Below are 19069 nucleotides of genomic sequence, written 5' to 3' on the forward strand. Positions count from 1 at the left end.
CCTGTCTCCGAGTTGAATAAGATGGATCTGGACCAACAAGGTAAATATTAAAAGGTGTCTTGTGTGCCTCAACAAGTTTTCAGTTATCTCATGCGTTGGCCTCCTGTTACAAATGGAATTGGATCTTTGTCTGAACGTTTGGTTTGCTTTTAAAGCAGAGGGGCTCTTATGCTAATTCGGGCAATGGTCCCACCTGGAAAAAGTGCCCTCATACACACACACACACACACACACACACACACACACACCCTCCTGCCTTTGGGATATGTATTTCCTGTGGCACACGTCCAAGCTATAATCTGTACACAATCATGCACTCACTTTGTCTCTCTGGTGGAATCCAGACACATATAAAAAAATGCTGTGAAAATGCCTTTTCAAAAAACGTTATGAAAAATATATTGAATTTTCCATAAGCTCACCGTTGCCATCTAGTGTCAGATTTGAATAATGCATTAAAATGTACTTAAAATGTTGCATTTGCAGCTGTATAGCTGAGTCCTCTGTCTCTGTTTCGGTCTGCCTGTCTCTCTCTCTGTTACACACAAACACACACACATACACACACACACACGTACATGCTCTTACTTGAGAGGCTGCTCCCTGGGCTTCACTCCAACGTGGATGCAGTATCAGGGCTTACAGCTGCTGGGTAAACTGGGCAAAGAACATCTGGAGAAAGAAGTGGGGAGGGAGAGAGACAGGGCTATTGACAGTAAGGCCTCAGAGTTCCTGATAACTGAGGAAGAAGGCAAGAGTTGGGGCAGAGAGGGTTGGAGTGGTGAGCCAAGCAAGCCAAAGTCCAACAGAGAGTTGGGGCTGGCAGATTTGAGGGTGAAGTGTGAAGCTTCTGCCCAACTGGGGCCCCAACAAATACCAACTGGTGGGTATTCACTGGGGAAAGAGCACGTGGTGCAACACGCTGCCCAAAATAAGTAAATAAAGGCAGTAAACTGGGTAGTCCCGTGGTTGTAGCTATTCGGGTGCAGCCTTGTACGCCTCATTCCCGCAACTCCTGCAGCCATGCTGGTGCCCAACGTATTGCTCTGCTTTTCTTTGGACCACATCTGCGAGTCCAGTCACCTGGGCATAACAAAACCTCCATACACACTGCTCAGGTGTTCACCCCAGGGAGCAGTTTGAGTGCCCAGAGGCACACTCCATTGTCTCTGGAGACAGACAGATGCCAACAATGTCCCTATGAAAATTTTAGAATCCTTTCATGTCCCTGACTGTTCCTTCCTTCAAACAGTTCACTCCCCCCCCTTCTTGTTTCAAAACTGTCTACAGTAGTACTTTGGGTTACAGACACTTCAGGTTACAGACACTTCAGGTCACAGACTCCGCTAACCCAGAAATAGTACCTCAGGTTAAGAACTTTGCTTCAGCATGAGAACAGAAATCGCGCAGTGGCGGCAGCAAGAGGCCCCATTAGCTAAAGTGGTGCTTCAGGTTAAGAACAGTTTCAGGTTAAGAACAGACCTCCAGAACGAATTAAGTTTTTAACCTGAGGTACCACTGTATTCATAGAGTTAGGGTAACAACAATGATGAAAGTACATAAGAAAAAGGAAGGAACATAATAAACAGAAAGTGAACGGCATTTCAGGTCAGCATCAGTACCTACGTAGGAATGCACATGAGGGGAGGAAAGAGTCCTAATAATAGCATGAGGTACAAAATAGGTCAACAAACATCTTCAGGCTAGCGAGTCTCTCAAGAAGAAGCCATGACTGAGAGCTCAGATGTCGTAAACCTTCTACAGAGAAGTTAATGAACGCACTAAAGGGGAACCATGCACAGTGCTACCTCGGGTTAAGTACTTAATTCGTTCCGGAGGTCCGTACTTAACCTGAAACTGTTCTTAACCTGAAGCACCACTTTAGCTAATGGGGCCTCCCGCTGCAGCTGTGCCACCGGAGCACGATTTCTGTTCTCAACCTAAAGCAAAGTTCTTAACCTGAAGTACTATTTCTGGGTTAGCGGAGTATGTAACCTGAAGTGTATGTAGCCTGAAGCATATGTAACCTGAGGTACCACTGTATTTCCAAATGTATCAGGTTGAGCCTGCCTCTCTGATTACCTGATGTTCTGCATTCTCTTCACAGAGGCTCTGAATACCATTGAGAATTCTGTCTACAGAACAGCCCTGAAGCTCCGTGCTGTGCAAAGCCTATGCCAGCGTAAGTGTAATAGTCCAGCCTCCTGTGCAACTTGGTAGGATCTGAGTTGGATGCAGTGCTGAACCTGCAATGCATGGCTCTAAGGGTTCAGCATATTATGTTTTCATCTGGATAAACAGGTGGGAAGGAGACCTGAAGAAATGAAACACCATCGAAGCTCCCAACTGGAGAGAAGAAACTTTCACTTCAGTTTTGGTTTAACCACAGTTTCGCATGTTGTCCAAATCGTAAACTGCGGATAATCTTAACTATTGTTTGATAATCAAACCAGCTTCATAATCCAGTGCTTGAAGTTAGCTTGTTTCAAGCAAACCACAGTTAAGATTAATCACAGTTTGTCCAAATTCAGATGACATGACAAGCTGTAATTAATGGAAAAAAGGAGGACGAAAGCTTCCAGACTCCTCCTCACAGCTGTGCCAGAAGAGGACCAGAAATGCAAAAGCCTACACTCATTCCCGCCATTGTGAAAACCATGGTTTATTGTGATGTCTGAACACAGTCACTAAGAGTTACAAAATCTGAGTTAACTTGGAGGAGGTCTATGAACCAAGCAGCATGAGAAGCTGAAATAATGAATGACAATTTCTTCGTTCGGAGTTGAGCTGGGGGGACTTCGGAATTAATTTGTTGCTTTATTTTTCAGTCAAGTTGACTGACGTCTCTTTGATTCAGCAAATCCTGCCAAACCACAAATGCCGGGCAGAGAAGCAGAAGCCTCTCTCCGTAGAGCAACTCATGCGACTGCTAAAGGAGCTGTTTAAGAGAACCAGATTAGAGAAGCCAGGCCAGGTGGAGCCAAAGGCCGCTGAACTAACTCTGAGCCTCCTGACTTCTGCGTATGACAGGTGACAACACAGAGACACCCAGTGTCCCATGGCAGATTTATGGCAGCTTCACATTTTTATGTAAAAATGCCTGGGTCATTTGTTTTTTTAAAATCCATGGTTCTAGATATAAATATACAGTGGTTCCTTGGGTTACATATGCTTCAGGTTACATACACTTCAGGTTACAGACTCTGCTAACCCAGAAATATTACCTCGGGTTAAGAACTTTGCTTCAGGATGAGAACAGAAATTGTGCAGCGGTGGCGCAGCAGCAGCAGGAGGCCCCATTAGCTAAAGTGGTGTTTCAGGTTAAGAACAGACCTCCGGAACGAATTAAGTATGTAACCAGAGGTACCACTGTATATGGAAATTCCAAACTAGGGCCAATTTTCAGATCGACAGGTGGAGAAAATATCCTTTAGAGGTGATTTGGCATGGCATGTATCTCTGCCTACACATATTGGTTTGTTTTCAGGTTGCAGATTATGGTATCTTGGCCTCAGTAATGGGCTCTAGACCTGTGGTTCCCAGTGTGGGGCACCCCCCCCCACAGGGGGCAATTTTATTTTTAGGGGGGGGGCAATTTGAGAATGAGTTAGACCAAGTTAATGGGCTTAATGGGACGCAGGTGGCGCTGTGGTTTAACCACAGAGCCTAGGGCTTGCCGATCAGAAGGTCGGCGTTTCGAATCCCGGCGACGGAGTGAGCGCCCATTGCTCAGTCCCTGCTCCTGCCAACCTAGCAGTTCGAAAGCACGTCAAGTGCAAGTAGATAAATAGGTACAGCTCCAGCAGGAAGGTAAACGGCGTTTCCGTGCACTGCTCTGGTTTTGCCAGAAGCAGCTTAGTCATGCAGGCCACATGACCCGGAAGCTGTACTCCGGCTCCCTCAGCCAATAAAGCGAGATGAGCAGCGCAACCCCAGAGTTGTCCGCGACTGGACCTAGTGGTTAGGGGGTCCCTTTACCTTTAATGGCCTTTTAGCTTCCTCCACGTGAATAGGAGTTCACTTTTTGAATAATAAGAATTACAGGGGTATCTCAGGTTAAGAACTTAATTTGTTCTGGAGGTCCGTTCTTAACCTGAAACTGTTCTTAACCTAAAGCACCACTTTAGCTGATGGGGCCTCCTGCTGCCACTGCGCCGCCGCCATGCAATTTCTGTTCTCATCCTGAAGCAAAGTTCTTAACCCGAGGTACTAATTCTGGGTTAGCGGAGTCTGTAACCTGAAGCGTCTGTAACCTGAAGCGTCTGTAACCTGAGGTACCACTGTATATGTCACTGGGGGGAGGTGCATCAGGATTTTAGAGGTGCTTAGGTGTGGCATAACCAAAAAAAGGTTGGGAACCACTGCTCTAGACCTAAGGTGGGCAACCTGTGCCTAGTAGAGGGGGTGACATTGCATACCTGGTTTATTGATGCCAAGTAACGCTATTGCTTACTGAAAGGAGGAGATACTGGGAGCTCAGCATAATAAAGGCACAGAAGTAGCAGCATGGGGGGGGGGTTATGTGTTTCCTTAATTGTGGGTTTTTCTCCCATTTGAATTTGTCTCATTTTGTACATCGACTTACTGGACACCCACACCTCTTGTATTTTGTTGTAAAGGCAGCATACAAATAAATAAAACAAACTACATTTAGAGGGGGGACGTGGGTGGCGCTGTGGGTTAAACCACAGAGCCTAGGGCTTGCCGATCAGAAGGTCGGCGGTTCAAATCCCGGCGACGGAGTGAGCTCCCGTTGCTCGGTCCCTGCTCCTGCCAACCTAGCAGTTCGAAAGCACGTCAAAGTGCAAGTAGATAAATAGGTACCACTCTGGTGGGAAGGTAAACAGCGTTTCCATGCGCTGCTCTGGTTCACCAGAAGCGGCTTAGTCATGCTGGCCACATGACCCGGAAGCTGTACGCCGGCTCCCTTGGCCATTAAACGAGATGAGCGCTGCAACCCCAGAGTCGGTCACAAATGGACCTAATGGTCAGGGGTCCCTTTACCTTTCATATAGAGGGCCGCAGATTCCTGGTGCTGGTGTAGAACCTTTCTCCTTTATTTGGTCAGGAAAAGGAACTTCAAATTCCAAAGTTGGGAGATAGCTCATGTAGCAGCTGTTGATTTTCTTCTTGCTTCCTGCCCCTTTTTCTTACATTGTAGGAATGGAGTGGGCTTTATCCAGCCCCGATCAGCTGCAGCTGCTCTAATTGCTCTCTCAGGGGATGGCCTGCTTACCAAATATAGAGGTAAGCAGTATTGCTCTTCTGTATTTATTCTCTGCAACAAGTTGGGCTCAGAGTGCTGACAAACATATATGCTTTTTTGCACAGTAAGCAATCAAGTCTTGCTTAGCACAGACGAAAACGTGAAAAATGAACTGCCCGCCCAAAGAGAATAGCAGAAATAAATGCAGTTTCTCGTTTCCTTTACACCTCTCAGTTTCCCTTTTTGCATCAGTAGAGGCAAGCAGTGCTGGATTTAGGGCACTGGATGTGGTTCTCCTGCACTGGATGCTGAGCCGAGGGGTGCAAAATTCAGAAGATCCATAATTGAGAAGATCCATTGGGGTACCAAGTTTTGACCTCACTCAGGGTGCCATTATTACCCAAAATTACCGTTCCTGGAGGCAAAGGCTGAGTATAATAAGGAAATGGCAGAGAGACAAAATCATGCCATGTCACTGCACCAGGGTGTTATAGTGGTTAGAGCAGGACCCCCAAACTCAGCCCTCCAGATGTTTTGGGGCTACAACTCCAATAATAATAATAATAATAATAATAATAATAATAATAATAATAATAATAATTTATTATTTGTACCCCGCCCATCTGGCTGGGTTTCCCCAGCCACTCTGGGCAGCTTCCATAGAAACCAAAAAACACTAAAATATCATACATTAAAAACTTCCCTGAGCAGGGCTGCCTTCAGATGTCTTCTGTATGTCAGGTAGTTGTTTATCGTTTTGACATCTGATGGGAGGGCGTTCCACAGGGCAGGCGCCACTACCGAGAAGGCCCTCTGCCTGGTTCCCTGTAGCTTTGCTTCTCGCAATGAGGGAACCGCCAGAAGGCCCTCGGCGCTGGACCTCAGTGTCCGGGCTGGACGATGGGGGTGGAGACGCTCCTTCAGGTATACAGGACCGAGGCCGTTTAGGGCTTTAAAGGTCAGCACCAACACTTTGAATTGTGCTTGGAAATGTACCCTGAAAAGGATATACCAAGAGCTCGGGCCACAAGTTTCAATATAAGGAATAATTCCTACTCGAGAGTTGAAAAGAAAAACGTATATATTCTGCTAAGAATAACAGTTTGAAGCTAATAGTAAATTTAAACACAACGTGTAAGTACGATAGTTTTAAGGTAAAACGTTTAAGTGCAGAAATAATGTAGTTTCAAATATGCAGTGATATAGTATAAAGGTACATAAAATACCAGTATACAACAATTATTTTGTACAAGTCTCAATGGCAGTCAAAAGGAGTCCATATTATATAGAATCAGAATAAAGAATAAAGAATCAAATAGGGCCGAAAAGGAGTATCCGGAGTGTGAATCAGATGTACGACTCAGTAGTAGTGACCAGGACAGGGCCCTGTTTCGGAGTAAACGCCTTCTTCAGCTCGGTTTTTTGAGGACTATAAATCTGTTGGAAGTCTGTATCATTTAATTCTTTTATGTTTCTTTTTCGACATGCGTCTTAGATAATGGAATCCAAGTTTTCTTGCGTTTCTCTGTGCGTTTTTTTCCGGCTCCCAATACGTGACCTGAAGAACGCAGGCTAGGAAATAACTCTCTTGGCTCTTCAGGAATTCTGACTGGTATTCTCTGGTGCTGGCAGCTCTCTTTCAGCTTTACGCAACCTGTGCAGGAAGGAGCGCCAGCCGGATTCATATTTCTCGAAACGGTGTGAGGAATCTGCTAACAGACTTACTCCAGGTAATTCAGCTACTGTGCAACATGGAAATGGAGAAGTGGTGAATCTCCTGAAGCAGACCGGTGAGAAAAACTACATGGCCCTAACATGGATATCTGATTGACGGCTATTCCCAGAGCATCCTTGTTTGTTCACTTCAGAGTCTCCTAGAATACTGAGAGATAATAATAATAATAATAAATTTTATTTATACCCCACCCTCCCCAGCCAAGGCCAGGCTCAGGGTGGCTCACAACCAATAATAAAAACAAGTTGAATGAATACAACTTAAAAAACAAGATTAAAATACGACATTAAAACATTAAAATGCAGCCTCATCACAGGAGGAGAAAGGAAAAAAGAAAAAGGGGGAGGGAACCAAATTGACTCCAAGCCAAAGGCCAGGCGGAACAACTCTTATCTTACAGGCCCTGCGGAAAGAAATCAGATCCTGCAGGGTCCTGGTCTCATGAGACAGAGCGTTCCACCAGGCTGGAGCCAGTGTTGAAAAGGCCCTGGCTCTAGTTGAGGCTAATCTAACTTCCTTAGGGCCCGGGACCTCTAGGGGGGTTGCTATTTATGGACCTTAAGGTCCTCCGTGGGGCATGCCAGGAGAGGCAGTCCCGTAGGTACGAGGGTCCTAGGCCGTGAAGGGATTTAAAGGTCAAAACCAGCACCTTAAATCTGACCCTGTACTCCACCAGGAGCCAATGCAGCTGGAAAAGCACTGGGTGAATATGCTCCCATGGCAGAGACCCCGTGAGGAGCCTCGCTGCTGCATTCTGCACCCGCTGGAGTTTCTGGGCAGCTTCAAGGGCAGCCCCGCGTAGAGCGATTTACAGTAGTCAAGCCTGGAGGTGACCGTCGCATGGATCACTGTGGCCAGGTCAGGGCGGGAAAGGTAAGGGACCAACTGCTTGATGCTGTGAAGGTGGAAAAATGTCGCCTTGGCTATTGCTGTAACCTGCACCTCCATGGAAAGGGAGGCGTCAAGAATTACACCCAAACTCTTAACGGAAGGCAATGGCACTAATTGGGCCCCCGCAAGAGAAGGAAGTTGGTCCCTCATCCCCATACCATTCTGACCCAGCCAGAGGACCTCTGTCTTTGAAGGATTTAGTTTCAATCAGCTCTCACGAAACCATCCAGCCACAGCTTCCAAGCATCTGGTCAGTGTGTCCGGGGCCGAGTCGGTGTGGCCATCCATCAGCAGATAGAGCTGAGTGTCATCAGATAGGAAAAATGAGATTTGCAGATCAGAGAGGGTGAGACAATAAGGAGGAATGAATCAGCTAGTTAAGAAAGGACAAACATCAGATTCCAAGGATGCTTGGATAAGAGGGAGGCACTGTCACCATGGGCTCCCTTGGTGCCAGAACTCCTGAAGAGGAAGGGCTCTTAAAGGCTGGTTTTGAAGCTAAATCCCAGTCTAATATGCCCTCTCAATCCTTAGCCTCTTCCTCTCATGGCGGGAAGCCAGAGCCCTAGGTCATGACGATGCACTGACATGCCAACATACATGCACAGAGTTAAAGTTTCAGGTGTGACACCTTAAATAAAACCCATCATCTTTTGTCAGGGCGGAAATGCCTTTTTCACTTCCCTTTATTTTTATATAGCCTCTTCTCATTCCGTGTGATGGCGGTGGTCTTTTGCTGAGGGTTTATGGTGACAATGTGTTTTGCAGATCCTGGCAGTCGTGGGAGAACGCCGTAACCTGTCTAACGTGGAAATTGCACTGAAGAGTTGTTTCAGTGGGGTGAGTTAAAATACAGTATCAAAGGTAGCTTGGGTCATATATAACCATCTTCACTGGCAGAAAATGCACTTCTGAGTTATGTTACTTAATTGCGCAGTCCCTTCATTCTTCTGTCACAAAACAGAGTGATTTCCTGAACTGTAAGAGACCAGATCCAATTAAGCCCACATCTTAAGGACCTTGAAGACCGCTATCACCGTCACAAAAGATATGCTGTCCTTTTTGAGCAAAGACCTCAGTAGAGGCTTCACTGGTACCCTGGATACAGGCCTGGCACAATACATTTTGGTACCTGAGGCGAACCACAAAATGGCACCTCCCTCCCCATCAGGGAAGGAGGGCCATAGCTGTCAACGTTTCCCTTTTTTAAAGGGAAATTCCCTTATTCCGAATAGGATTCCTCACAAGAAAAGGGAAAAGTTGACAGCTATGAGGAGGGCTGAGTGAAGATCTTCATCAGGAACAAGGGGGAAATAAAGATCTGCATTAGGATCTGCTGCCTCTGTGAATCCTGACGCCTGAGGCGGTCACCTCACCTTGCCCCATGGGTGGGTCAGCCCTGCCTGGATTGTTCCATGCAAGACTCAGGCTGGAGACTCCCTAAGAGCAGAACTGAGTTGTTGCTTCAGCAGGAGAGCTGTGTCTTCAGAAAGAACTGTCTCAGTTGCCTTCTCCACCCTCAGTGAGAGCAGCCTCTCCATTTCAAGGACGCCAGCCTGTTTTAGCAGCCATTGGCACCTGAGGTGAATCACAAAACTGATGCCCCCTCCTGGCCAGGAAGATGCGGTGAGCGAAGATCTACATCAGAAATTAGGGGGTGGGGTAAAGATCTACATTGGGATCTGCTGCTGTGGATACTGCCGCCTGAGGCAGTCGCCTCACTTTGCCTCATGGGTGGGCCAGCCCTGGCCATGATAGAGATTAGCTCCAAAACCAGAGAGTTGTATTCAACTGAGTCATAGAGTAGACCCATGGACATCAGTGAGAGGGCTAACCTAAGAGCATTGGTTTTAATGGGTCTCTAAGTATATCTTAAGGGACGCGGGTGGCGCTGTGGTCTAAACCACAGAGCCTAGGACTTGCCGATCAGAAGGTTGGCAGTTTGAATCCCCGCGACAGGGTGAGCTCCTGTTGCTCAGTCCCCGCTCCTGTCAACCTAGCAGTTCGAAAGCATGTCAAAGTGCGAGTAGATAAATAGGTACCGCTCTGGTGGGAAGGTAAACGGCTCTGTTGGGAAGGTAAAGCGGCTTAGTCATGCTGGCCACATGTCTTGGAAGCTGTACGCCTGCTCCCTCGGCCAATAAAGCGAGATGAGCGCCGCAGGGACCTAATGGTCAGGGGTCCCTTTACCTTTAAGTATGTCTTATTTGGATTCTTTTGCAATTATAGATGCGATTTCAACACAGACTCGTAGAAAACCTGTGGTTTAGTTTTTAGAGTGATCTTTTCCAATGAAAAGCCAGACTTTGTGCTACATGTTGTGCCTGAGACAAAGTTATTGTTTGAGCTAAGGACTAGTGTTCTCCTTCAGGTTCTGGGTTCTGCAGTTGATGAAGAGAGGTTCTTAGCTTGGCTCCAGTCTGAACCTGCCATCCTTCTCTGGCTCCCCACCTGCTACAGATTGTCAGCGACAGAAATGGTCAAACACCAGGTCAAATGTAACATCTGCAAGAGCTTTCCCATCACTGGACTAAGGTGTGTTGTATCATAATAACTAGGCCAGTGCTATTCAAAGATTCAGCCGCTTAATTGCACAACAAATCTAGTTTTGAGGGGTGGCTGAATCTAGTTTCATGGAGGTATAGGAAATTTTCATTTGGTGTTTATTGTTTCATTTACTCATGGAAATTCCTCTCAAGTGAATTGAGCCGTTTCTGTGAATCCCCCACTAAGGATGGGAGGATAAGTCAGTTTCTCATTTTATTTCTCATTTTTTTCCAATCTTAAATTCAGTTCTCCACATTTCTGCAGCAATTTGCAGATTTTTTTAATCCCTCCTGAAAATTATTCAACATTTTAGTGCAGATTTCTCCTAACAAACATATTTCTGTATATAGTGTTAACAAATGTGCACATCTCCCCCAAGCAATTTCTCTTGGTGTAATACATTCCTGAATATTAATTTCACTAGTATCTTCATTTTGATGCACATCCCGCCTCCCCCCCCCCCCCGGTAATATGTGCATTTTTCTAAACAATGGCTGGAGAACTGCACCACAAATTCAGATAAGTGTGAATTTGGAAGGATGGCTGCATTCTGGTTCTCATACTGATTTGGACAGTCAGTGCAGATTTAATAAATTTCCTGTAAATGCAAACTGAATTGCATCTCTCTCCCCATACCTACTGGTCTTTACTAGGTTTTCATTTCTTCTCTGGCCAGGTATCGTTGCCTGAAGTGCCTGAACTTTGACATTTGCCAAGTCTGTTTCTTTACCGGACAACTCTGCAAACCTCACAAGAAATCTCACCCTGTGATGGAGCACTGTGTGCCGGTTAGTCATGGACCCATTCACTTCTATTGCTTAGTCTGCTAGTCTACTGAATGCTGAGTTAACTGGGTGGTTGGTGCTAAGTTTTGCATTCTGGCATGCATCAGGTTGATTTGTGTTAAGAAAGAGTTATTTCCTAGGAAATGAAAGGATGATATTTTAGCCACAATATATTGTTGCATGCCACCCCGATCTCTGAACAGAGGTTCCAGGGCTGGAGGTTTTCCCACCCCTGATCTAAGGCAAAGTGGGTGCCTAGCAGAAAGAGAGGGCCTTTTCAGTGGTGGCACCCCATTTATGGAGTCCTCTCCCCACAGAGATTCTCTTGACACCTGGTTCATTGTCCTTTTGGCACCAGGCAAATGTGGTTTTCTTTCTGAATGAAAACTTTTCTGGTGTTAATACTGCTGTTTATAATTTTGTGGTTTTTAGTTTTTGTAATACAGTGGTACCTCGGGTTACATATGCTTCAGGTTACATACACTTCAGGTTACAGACTCCGCTAACCCAGAAATTGTACCTCGGGTTAAGAACTTTGCTTCAGGATGAGAACAGAAATCGTGCTCCAGTGGCACAGCGGCAGCAGGAGGCCCCATTAGCTAAAGTGATACCTCATGTTAAGGACAGTTTCAGGTTAAGAACGGACCTCTGGAACGAATTAAGTACTTAACCCAAGGTACCACTGTAATACTAATACTAATAATAATTTATTTATACCCCAGCCACTCTGGGCGACTCCCAACAGAATATTAAAAACACAATCAAACATCAAACATTAAAAAACTTCCTTAAACGGGGCTGCATTCAGATGTCTTCTAAAAGTCATATAGTTGTTTATTTCCTTGACATCTCTTGGGAGGGCGTTCCACAGGGCAGGTGCCACTACCGAAAAGCCCTCTGCCTGGTTCCCTGTAACCTCACTTCTCACGGTGAGGGAACCACCAGAAGGCCCTCAGCTGGTTATTGTATTTACATAAACAAATCTTTACCTTCCCCCAGTTCCCTCCAAGAACCCCACTTTAATCTTGCTTCCCCACCTTTTCCGCAGCCCTTCCTCATCTATTACACATATCTCTCTCGTCATCTCCCCTCCCCATTTCCAAATCAGCCAAGGAGCTTTCTCCCTCCAACCCATATACCCCCCTCGTTTATCTTACCTGGGCCAACTCTTAACATTCTTAGCTGTCCTTTTGCATGTCCATCTTCTTTCTCCATTGCCATGCCACTGGGACAGGTGTCCACAAAGGAGAGAACAAAGTTGTTTTTCCGCATCATCCGAAACAACTTGCTCCAAGGGCGCTGCGAGAGGAAGGAAGCTCTGAGAAGGAAGACCTTGGTGGTGTTGGGGGATGCAGGCTACTCTGCTGACAGCCATGCGCAGTGAGTGCATCATTCGATGCTGTGTGCTTGTAGCTCTTCGGCTGCTTCTCTCTGGCCCTTGGCAGCACGTTCTCAACCGTGCTGCCACCCTGGCCTTAACGCCAGCCGAAATTTGTTTTCCTGCAGTTTCACTGAGCGTGGGAAGAAAGCCCCCTCTGGTTAGCCTTCAGCTGGGCTTCAGTATTGCACTTCCAGCCTAATAACTTCGTAATGAGTTGCTTTATCATGTTAAAATGCTTTCCCTTCATTTGCAGCTTCCCTGTGCTCAGCTTTATGAGCTGAGCAGGCCATTAAGAAAAGAAGCATTTCCAGAATCCCTAAGGGTGTTGTTCCCTCATCTGCAGACGGGTCAACGCAAATGGAAAATGTTCCTCTTCGTTTCCATTGCAGACTCTACTTGTGGTTTTTTTAAAAAAATAATATTTTATTAATTTTCCAAATATAAAACAGAAAAAGAAAAAAGAAAAGAAAAAAACAAAGAAAAGAAAAGAAAAAATAACATCAACAATAGCATCAATAATACATATTCATAATTGGACATAAAAAAAGAAAAAAGCAAGAAATTGAAAAAGGAAAAAGAAAAGTTGACTTACCCCTAGTCCCTTCCCTGGTTTCATTGTTTATCATCATACCACATGTCCATTTTAATTTTAAAAAATCATTAAAATTACTTATTGTCCATTCATATTTCCTTACAGATATTTCTAGAATCCTGCTAATGTATTAACCTGTGTACTTTGCTTCTGTATATATGCAATAAAGTCCCTCCAGTCTTCTTTCAACTCATCGTCATCTCTTCCTCTTAGTTTCAATGTCAATTTTGCCATTTCAGCATATTCCATTAATTTAACTTGCCAATCTTCTTTAGCTGGGACACCTTTTTCTTTCCAGTGCTGTGCTAGCAGTATTCGTGCAGCTGTAGTTGCATACTTAAATAAGTCTTTTTGTGGTCCTGGTATGTCCACTCCTGTTATACCTAATAGGAAAGCTTCTGGTTTCTTAACAAAAGTTATTTTAAGCATCTTCTTCATTTCATTATAAATCATTTCCCAATATTTCTTAACAATTTTGCAATCCCACCACATATGAAAAAAAATGTCCCTTGCAGACGCCACTTGAAATGCCTTCAGATTATGTACGAGGCAAACCTACGCGCTTTCAATAAGCTTCTGTATATTTACATGGGCATTGTGTGTGCATATTTGCACAACTTGCATCGTGTTCTGCCAGCCACGTATCCTCCTGGTCTGGCAGCTTCCTGACAAACCCTCATTTTTGCAATCTCAGGCAGGCAGCAATCATCAGGCCTGCGTGGCTGGTAGGATGTGTTTGACTTTTTTTTTCCTTAGCAAACAATAAAACATCTATTGGTCTTAACACTAAAGACCCAACCTCCCGTCTATTCCATATTTCAAATTCATATTACTTATTGCCAATACACACTTTTTATCATAATTAAACTTATTCTCAATAAATCTAATTTCTTATATCTACCTTGCAACTATTACTGGAGTTCCTCGAATGCTGCAACAGAATTTAAACTACTATATTTATTTTTCAGATATTCTTTGAAAACCTCCCATTTAGAAACAAATTCCTGTTTTGATTTATTCTTTATTTTTTCTGATAAACCATCTAATTCGGCATATTCTGTCAGCTTTTGGATCCAATCTTGTATAGAGGGGGTTTCATTACTCTTCCATTTTGCTGCGATCAAAACTCTTGCTGCCGCTGTCGCATATAAAAAGATACCTTTCCTCTTTTGTGGAATATCCAAATCTGTTATTCCCAGGAGGCAGGCCTCTGGTTTTTTATTGAAAGAGATATTTAGCATTTTTTGCAGTTCTGCATGTATACTCTCCCAGAATACCTGTATTTTCCTACATATCCACCACATATGGTAGAATGTTCCTGAGTCTCCGCATCTCCAATAATTACTTGACACATTTTTATACATTTTTGAAAGTTTCCATGGTGTTAGATACCATCGATGTTGCATTTTTTGAAAGTTCTCTCTAATCGTGTAACAATTTGTGTTTGGATGTGTTTGACTTGGTGAGTCATTGCAAAGGAGGAAGCCAACTGGCTGCCCGGCTGCCCTGTAAACCTGGGGCATGGGACAACGAGGAGGAGAGAACATAGATAAGATGTGCTTCATCAGAATGGCACACAGATGCCAGACCACTTTGGCTGGAGCCCTCAATTCTTGCTCATTCAAGCAGTTCACCCCCAAACGTGCCCTCTTGCATTGTCTGCCAAGACAGACAGATGTCAACAAGAAGGAATCACAGGGCTGGAGGCAGAGGTTATCGTCAGTACATGCCCCTGAGTCGGCATTGGGTGGCTGCATCTGAAAGCTGCCTCTTACTTTTTGTTGTTGTTGTTTAGTCGTTTAGTCGTGTCCGACTCTTCGTGACCCCATGAACCAGAGCACGCCAGGCACGCCTGTCTTCCACTGCCTCCCGCAGTTTGGTCAAACTCATGCTGGTAGCTTCAAGAACACTGTCCAACCATCTTGCCCTCTGTTGTCCCCTTCTCCTTGTGCCCTCCATCTTTCCCAACATCAGAGTCTTTTCCAGGGAGTCTTCTCTTCTCATGAGGTGGCCAAAGTATTGGAGCCTCAGCTTCAGGATCTGTCCTTCCAGTGAGGACTCAGGGCCTCTTACTTTACTGCCTCCAAGTAACAATTGTGAATTGGATACCTCTGTTGATGGCGGATGCTTTCGTACTTGCTAATTCATGGATCTTCTGCACTCCAGTTTCACTGTCTTCTGAACTTTTTGTTTCCTTCCCGATAGTTCAGTTGCTTCAGTAACAGAAGAACCTTGTAATATTTTAGTGTCTCAAGCTGTCTTCTGGTTGCCATAAACCGCGCTCTGGTCTTCAGCTAGGCTTCAAATGTAGCCTGTGTCTGGGATAGTTTGGTGCATGCAAAATCTTGCATGTGTTCACTGCAGAAGATGTTTATTTCTTCTTGGAATGGCAGATATCCCTTCCCTGCCATTCCATGTCGCAATCAAACAGATTATCAAACTCTTCTTAATTTGTTTTTTTTATAATATTTTAAAATTAATTTTAACATATAAATTATAAAATGTACCACAAAACTTATCGCTTATACAATCTTTTTAGACTTCCATCAGCACCTCTGATGATCCACCGTTTTAACCACTTCTTATGCATTTCTTAACTTTATATTGCCTTTACATCTCTTAAGAAATCATCCTCCCCTTTGTCCATTTTTACAATACTTCTAATAATGCTCCCCACAAAACTTCTTGCAACCCTACAAACATCATCTGTTCTTCACAATTACTTTTCAAATAGTCCGTAAATTTACTCCAGTCTTCCGTGAATTTCTGGTCTCGCTGGTTTCGAATCCTTCCTGTTAGTTTATTTAATTCTGCATAGTCCATTAACTTCAGCCTCCATTCTTCAATTGACGGTAACTCTTCTTGCTTCCATGGAAAAATGAAAACTCTTCTTAATCTGATGGGAGGATTTGCTATGCAACATGGCGGGCAGGGGTGTTGGGATACTGCCAGGGAGACGAAGTCCATCTTAGCCCCCAAGCCGGCTGCCGGACGATCCATCGATCTCCCGTAGTCACGCAGTATCAGCAATAGCGACACGAAGCCTCAAGAATAGATTGCCACATTCTTAGGCTGGTGCACACTCTATCAGCAGAATTCACACAGCAAAAGATGCACAGCAGGAGAGCATTTTTCCAAGTTTATTCAGTGTTGATCAGAACAAAGAAAAACATGACCGCCTGCATCGGTATGCTTAGGCAAGAAGAAGGAAACGAAAGCAACGACACAACAGAAACATCCTGTGAACAGGAAATACGCAGACTCTGTGACTCACAAAGCCTGCTCCCTTTTAAGGTGGAACGGAAATATCCTAACATCGGGGACTTCTGATCAGACTTCCAAACATCTCTTACGTATGCAGAACAACTGTGCAGTTATTTGGATCCACGGCATTATTTATATGGAAATGTTCTGGCTGCCATATGGATGAGGGGAGGAGGGAGTTTGTTCAGCATCTCATTTTATTCCTTTCTACCTTTTTTTGCAGCTTCTGCGCTAGTCATTCCACTTCTTCAAGGCAGCATGTGCCATCTAATCCTATCTGCTCAGTGCATACTTTGGACCGGCAGTTAAGCAGTCCTTTAGATGCCAAAGTATCCCAAGGACAGATGATGGCAAACAACAATAGCCTACTATGTCAAGAGAAAACATCCAGTCAGGTACGGGGCTCCAATAAACACCAGCTCAGCATGTGCTGATACTTTGTAAGCTGCAAATGGGGTAAATTGATTTCATTCCCGCAAGCATATTTTTCTTAATATTATGAAGATTCTGTGGGATAACCAGCCTCATATGACTAACATAAAGGTAAAGGTAAAGGGACCCCTGACCATTAGGTCCAGTCGTGACCGACTCTGGGGTTGCAGCGCTCATCTCGCTTTACTGTCCGAGGGAGCCGGCGTACAGCTTCCGGATCATGTGGCCAGCAGGACTAAGCCGCTTCTGGCGAACCAGAGCAGCGCACGGAAACGCCGTTTACCTTCCCGCCAGAGCGGTACCTATTTATCTATTTGCACTTTGACGTGCTTTCGAACTGCTAGGTGGGCAGGAGCAGGGACCGAGCAACAGGAGCTCACCCCGTCGCAGGGATTCGAACCGCCGATCTTCTGATCGGCAAGTCCTAGGCTCTGTGGTTTAACCCACAGCGCCCCCCGCATCCCTATGACTAACATACTTAAGTCTAATTAATGCATGAAGGGGTTGTGATGAAGGTAATCAAGGCTTTTATTTCCCGTCAGTCTACTGAGAAGCTTAGCATGTAAAGAGAGGTCCGAGCTGCTTGCTCAGACTGCATGGCTTTTAGAAGCCATTCTTGTTTTCCTGTACCAAAAATTTAGGAACTTACACCACTGGAACTACTAAGCCAAGTTTTACTGCCTGTGTTTTCTGAGTAGAAAAGCACATGAACCTGACTTTTGGATAGTTTGTAAGTAAGCCATCTTTAAGTTATTAAATGTGTGGTCTTTTCTATCCTAAGGGAAGAGGGAAGTTTTGGAACTTACAAGGGCATGTTTTAAAGATCTTACAGACTTTATTTTCATGCTTTACCTTGCTGAAGAGCACTTGCCCCAAACCTGGTATCTAGAAAATTCTCCCTTTATATACTTATTTTATATACTTATTTTCAATGGTTTCCTGTAGGAGATAATAATGGACATAGCAATGCTTTTATAATATCACTAATGACTGCTGTTGTGAATGACCACTGTGATTATTGTGCATACACTTAAACTTTAATTAAATATCGATAGGCTGTGCATTTTGTATTTAATTGCCATTTTCAGTGTGCTGTCCCCTGCCTCCCCATCTACACTCATGCATATACATTCCTGCTCCCTGAGATGAACACTTCATGCAAACTGACAAAGTGGAATTTCCACAAGAGCTTATGTTGGCTTTTATGATGCCACAAGACGTGTGTGTGTGTGTGTTTGTATTCCTATATATGGGCAATCAACCTTCTGGCATAACATGTGGCAGAACCTCCTAAAAAGCCATTGCTGGCCGTGGACAGAAGAAGCAGCCTACTAATGTTAAACCAGGCATAGGCAAACTCGGCCCTTCAGATATTTTGGCACTACAACTCCCATCATCCCTAGCCTACAGGACCAGTGGTCAGGGATGATGGGAGCTATAGTCCCAAAACATCTGGAGGGCCGAGTTTGCCTATGCCTGTGTTAGACTGTGATTCCTCCACAACTTGTTCTGTTTTCCTCATTCTAACCAGAAGTACATAGCTAGGACAGTTAAAGGCAGCAGTTCTTGCCCAGCTGCCCAGCAAAACATGACTTTTTGCCTCTTTTGTGCATCTGCTATGAGCTCCCCACCTTCATCTTCCCACAGACACTTGCTTCTCTTAAGGCGGAATTGGCTAAAACACAGGAATCCATCAAGGCCCTTCACAGTGAGAGGAGGTGGGTATGCAGACGTCTGTAGCCTTGATTAAGATCCTTGAGCCTTGGACTGTAAAGCATGTGGGAGCCATGCAGCCAAATGAGAGCGTAGCCAGGGTGGGAGGAATGGGGCACTCTCAATCAGTGGTTTACATCCTCAGCGTTCAGGAGTGTTTGTCTCTGCATCCCTGTCTCAGCAGCAAGTGCAGCAAAGTGGCTGAGCCGGCTTGAAGGGGGAAGCACTTATCATCAATCAGGTTCGGCCGCTAGGTCAGAGAAGTGGGTGATAGGTATGTCTGGTGGTCCATCTCGAATAGAGAGTAGGCAGATAATCTCTCACGCTTCCGTTCAGGTGTGGGGGTGGCACCTTGATTGCAATCACAAAAGGGCAGCAGCAAGTTGCGACGCCAGAGAAAACGACACAGAAGTCCCTTGGCAGCAAAGAAAGCCAGGGGAAAGTGACCGTCACGTCCATCCTGCCTTGGTAGCTAGTGACTAGCGAAGGAAATCCTATATGCATATGCTCTGTGCATACGCCC

General features: G+C 44.9%; 1 protein-coding gene across 1 annotated transcript in view; it reads left to right on the top strand.

Annotated features, from left to right (window-relative positions):
* Positions 1–2067: 2067 nt before the first annotated feature.
* The window catches only part of DYTN (dystrotelin), a 29378-nt gene continuing 12376 nt past the window's right edge, over positions 2068–19069 (top strand). The window contains exons 1-10 of the mRNA XM_053376586.1: positions 2068–2182; positions 2829–3030; positions 5162–5247; positions 6839–6936; positions 8601–8672; positions 10204–10367; positions 11056–11167; positions 12399–12544; positions 16625–16796; positions 18481–18551. Coding sequence (XP_053232561.1) covers positions 2086–2182; positions 2829–3030; positions 5162–5247; positions 6839–6936; positions 8601–8672; positions 10204–10367; positions 11056–11167; positions 12399–12544; positions 16625–16796; positions 18481–18551 — 1220 coding nt within the window. The 5' untranslated portion in view covers positions 2068–2085. The remainder of the gene's footprint in view (positions 2183–2828; positions 3031–5161; positions 5248–6838; positions 6937–8600; positions 8673–10203; positions 10368–11055; positions 11168–12398; positions 12545–16624; positions 16797–18480; positions 18552–19069) is intronic.

The sequence above is a fragment of the Podarcis raffonei genome, chromosome 1 (assembly GCF_027172205.1).
Source record: "Podarcis raffonei isolate rPodRaf1 chromosome 1, rPodRaf1.pri, whole genome shotgun sequence".
Taxonomy (NCBI): Eukaryota; Metazoa; Chordata; class Lepidosauria; order Squamata; family Lacertidae; genus Podarcis; species Podarcis raffonei.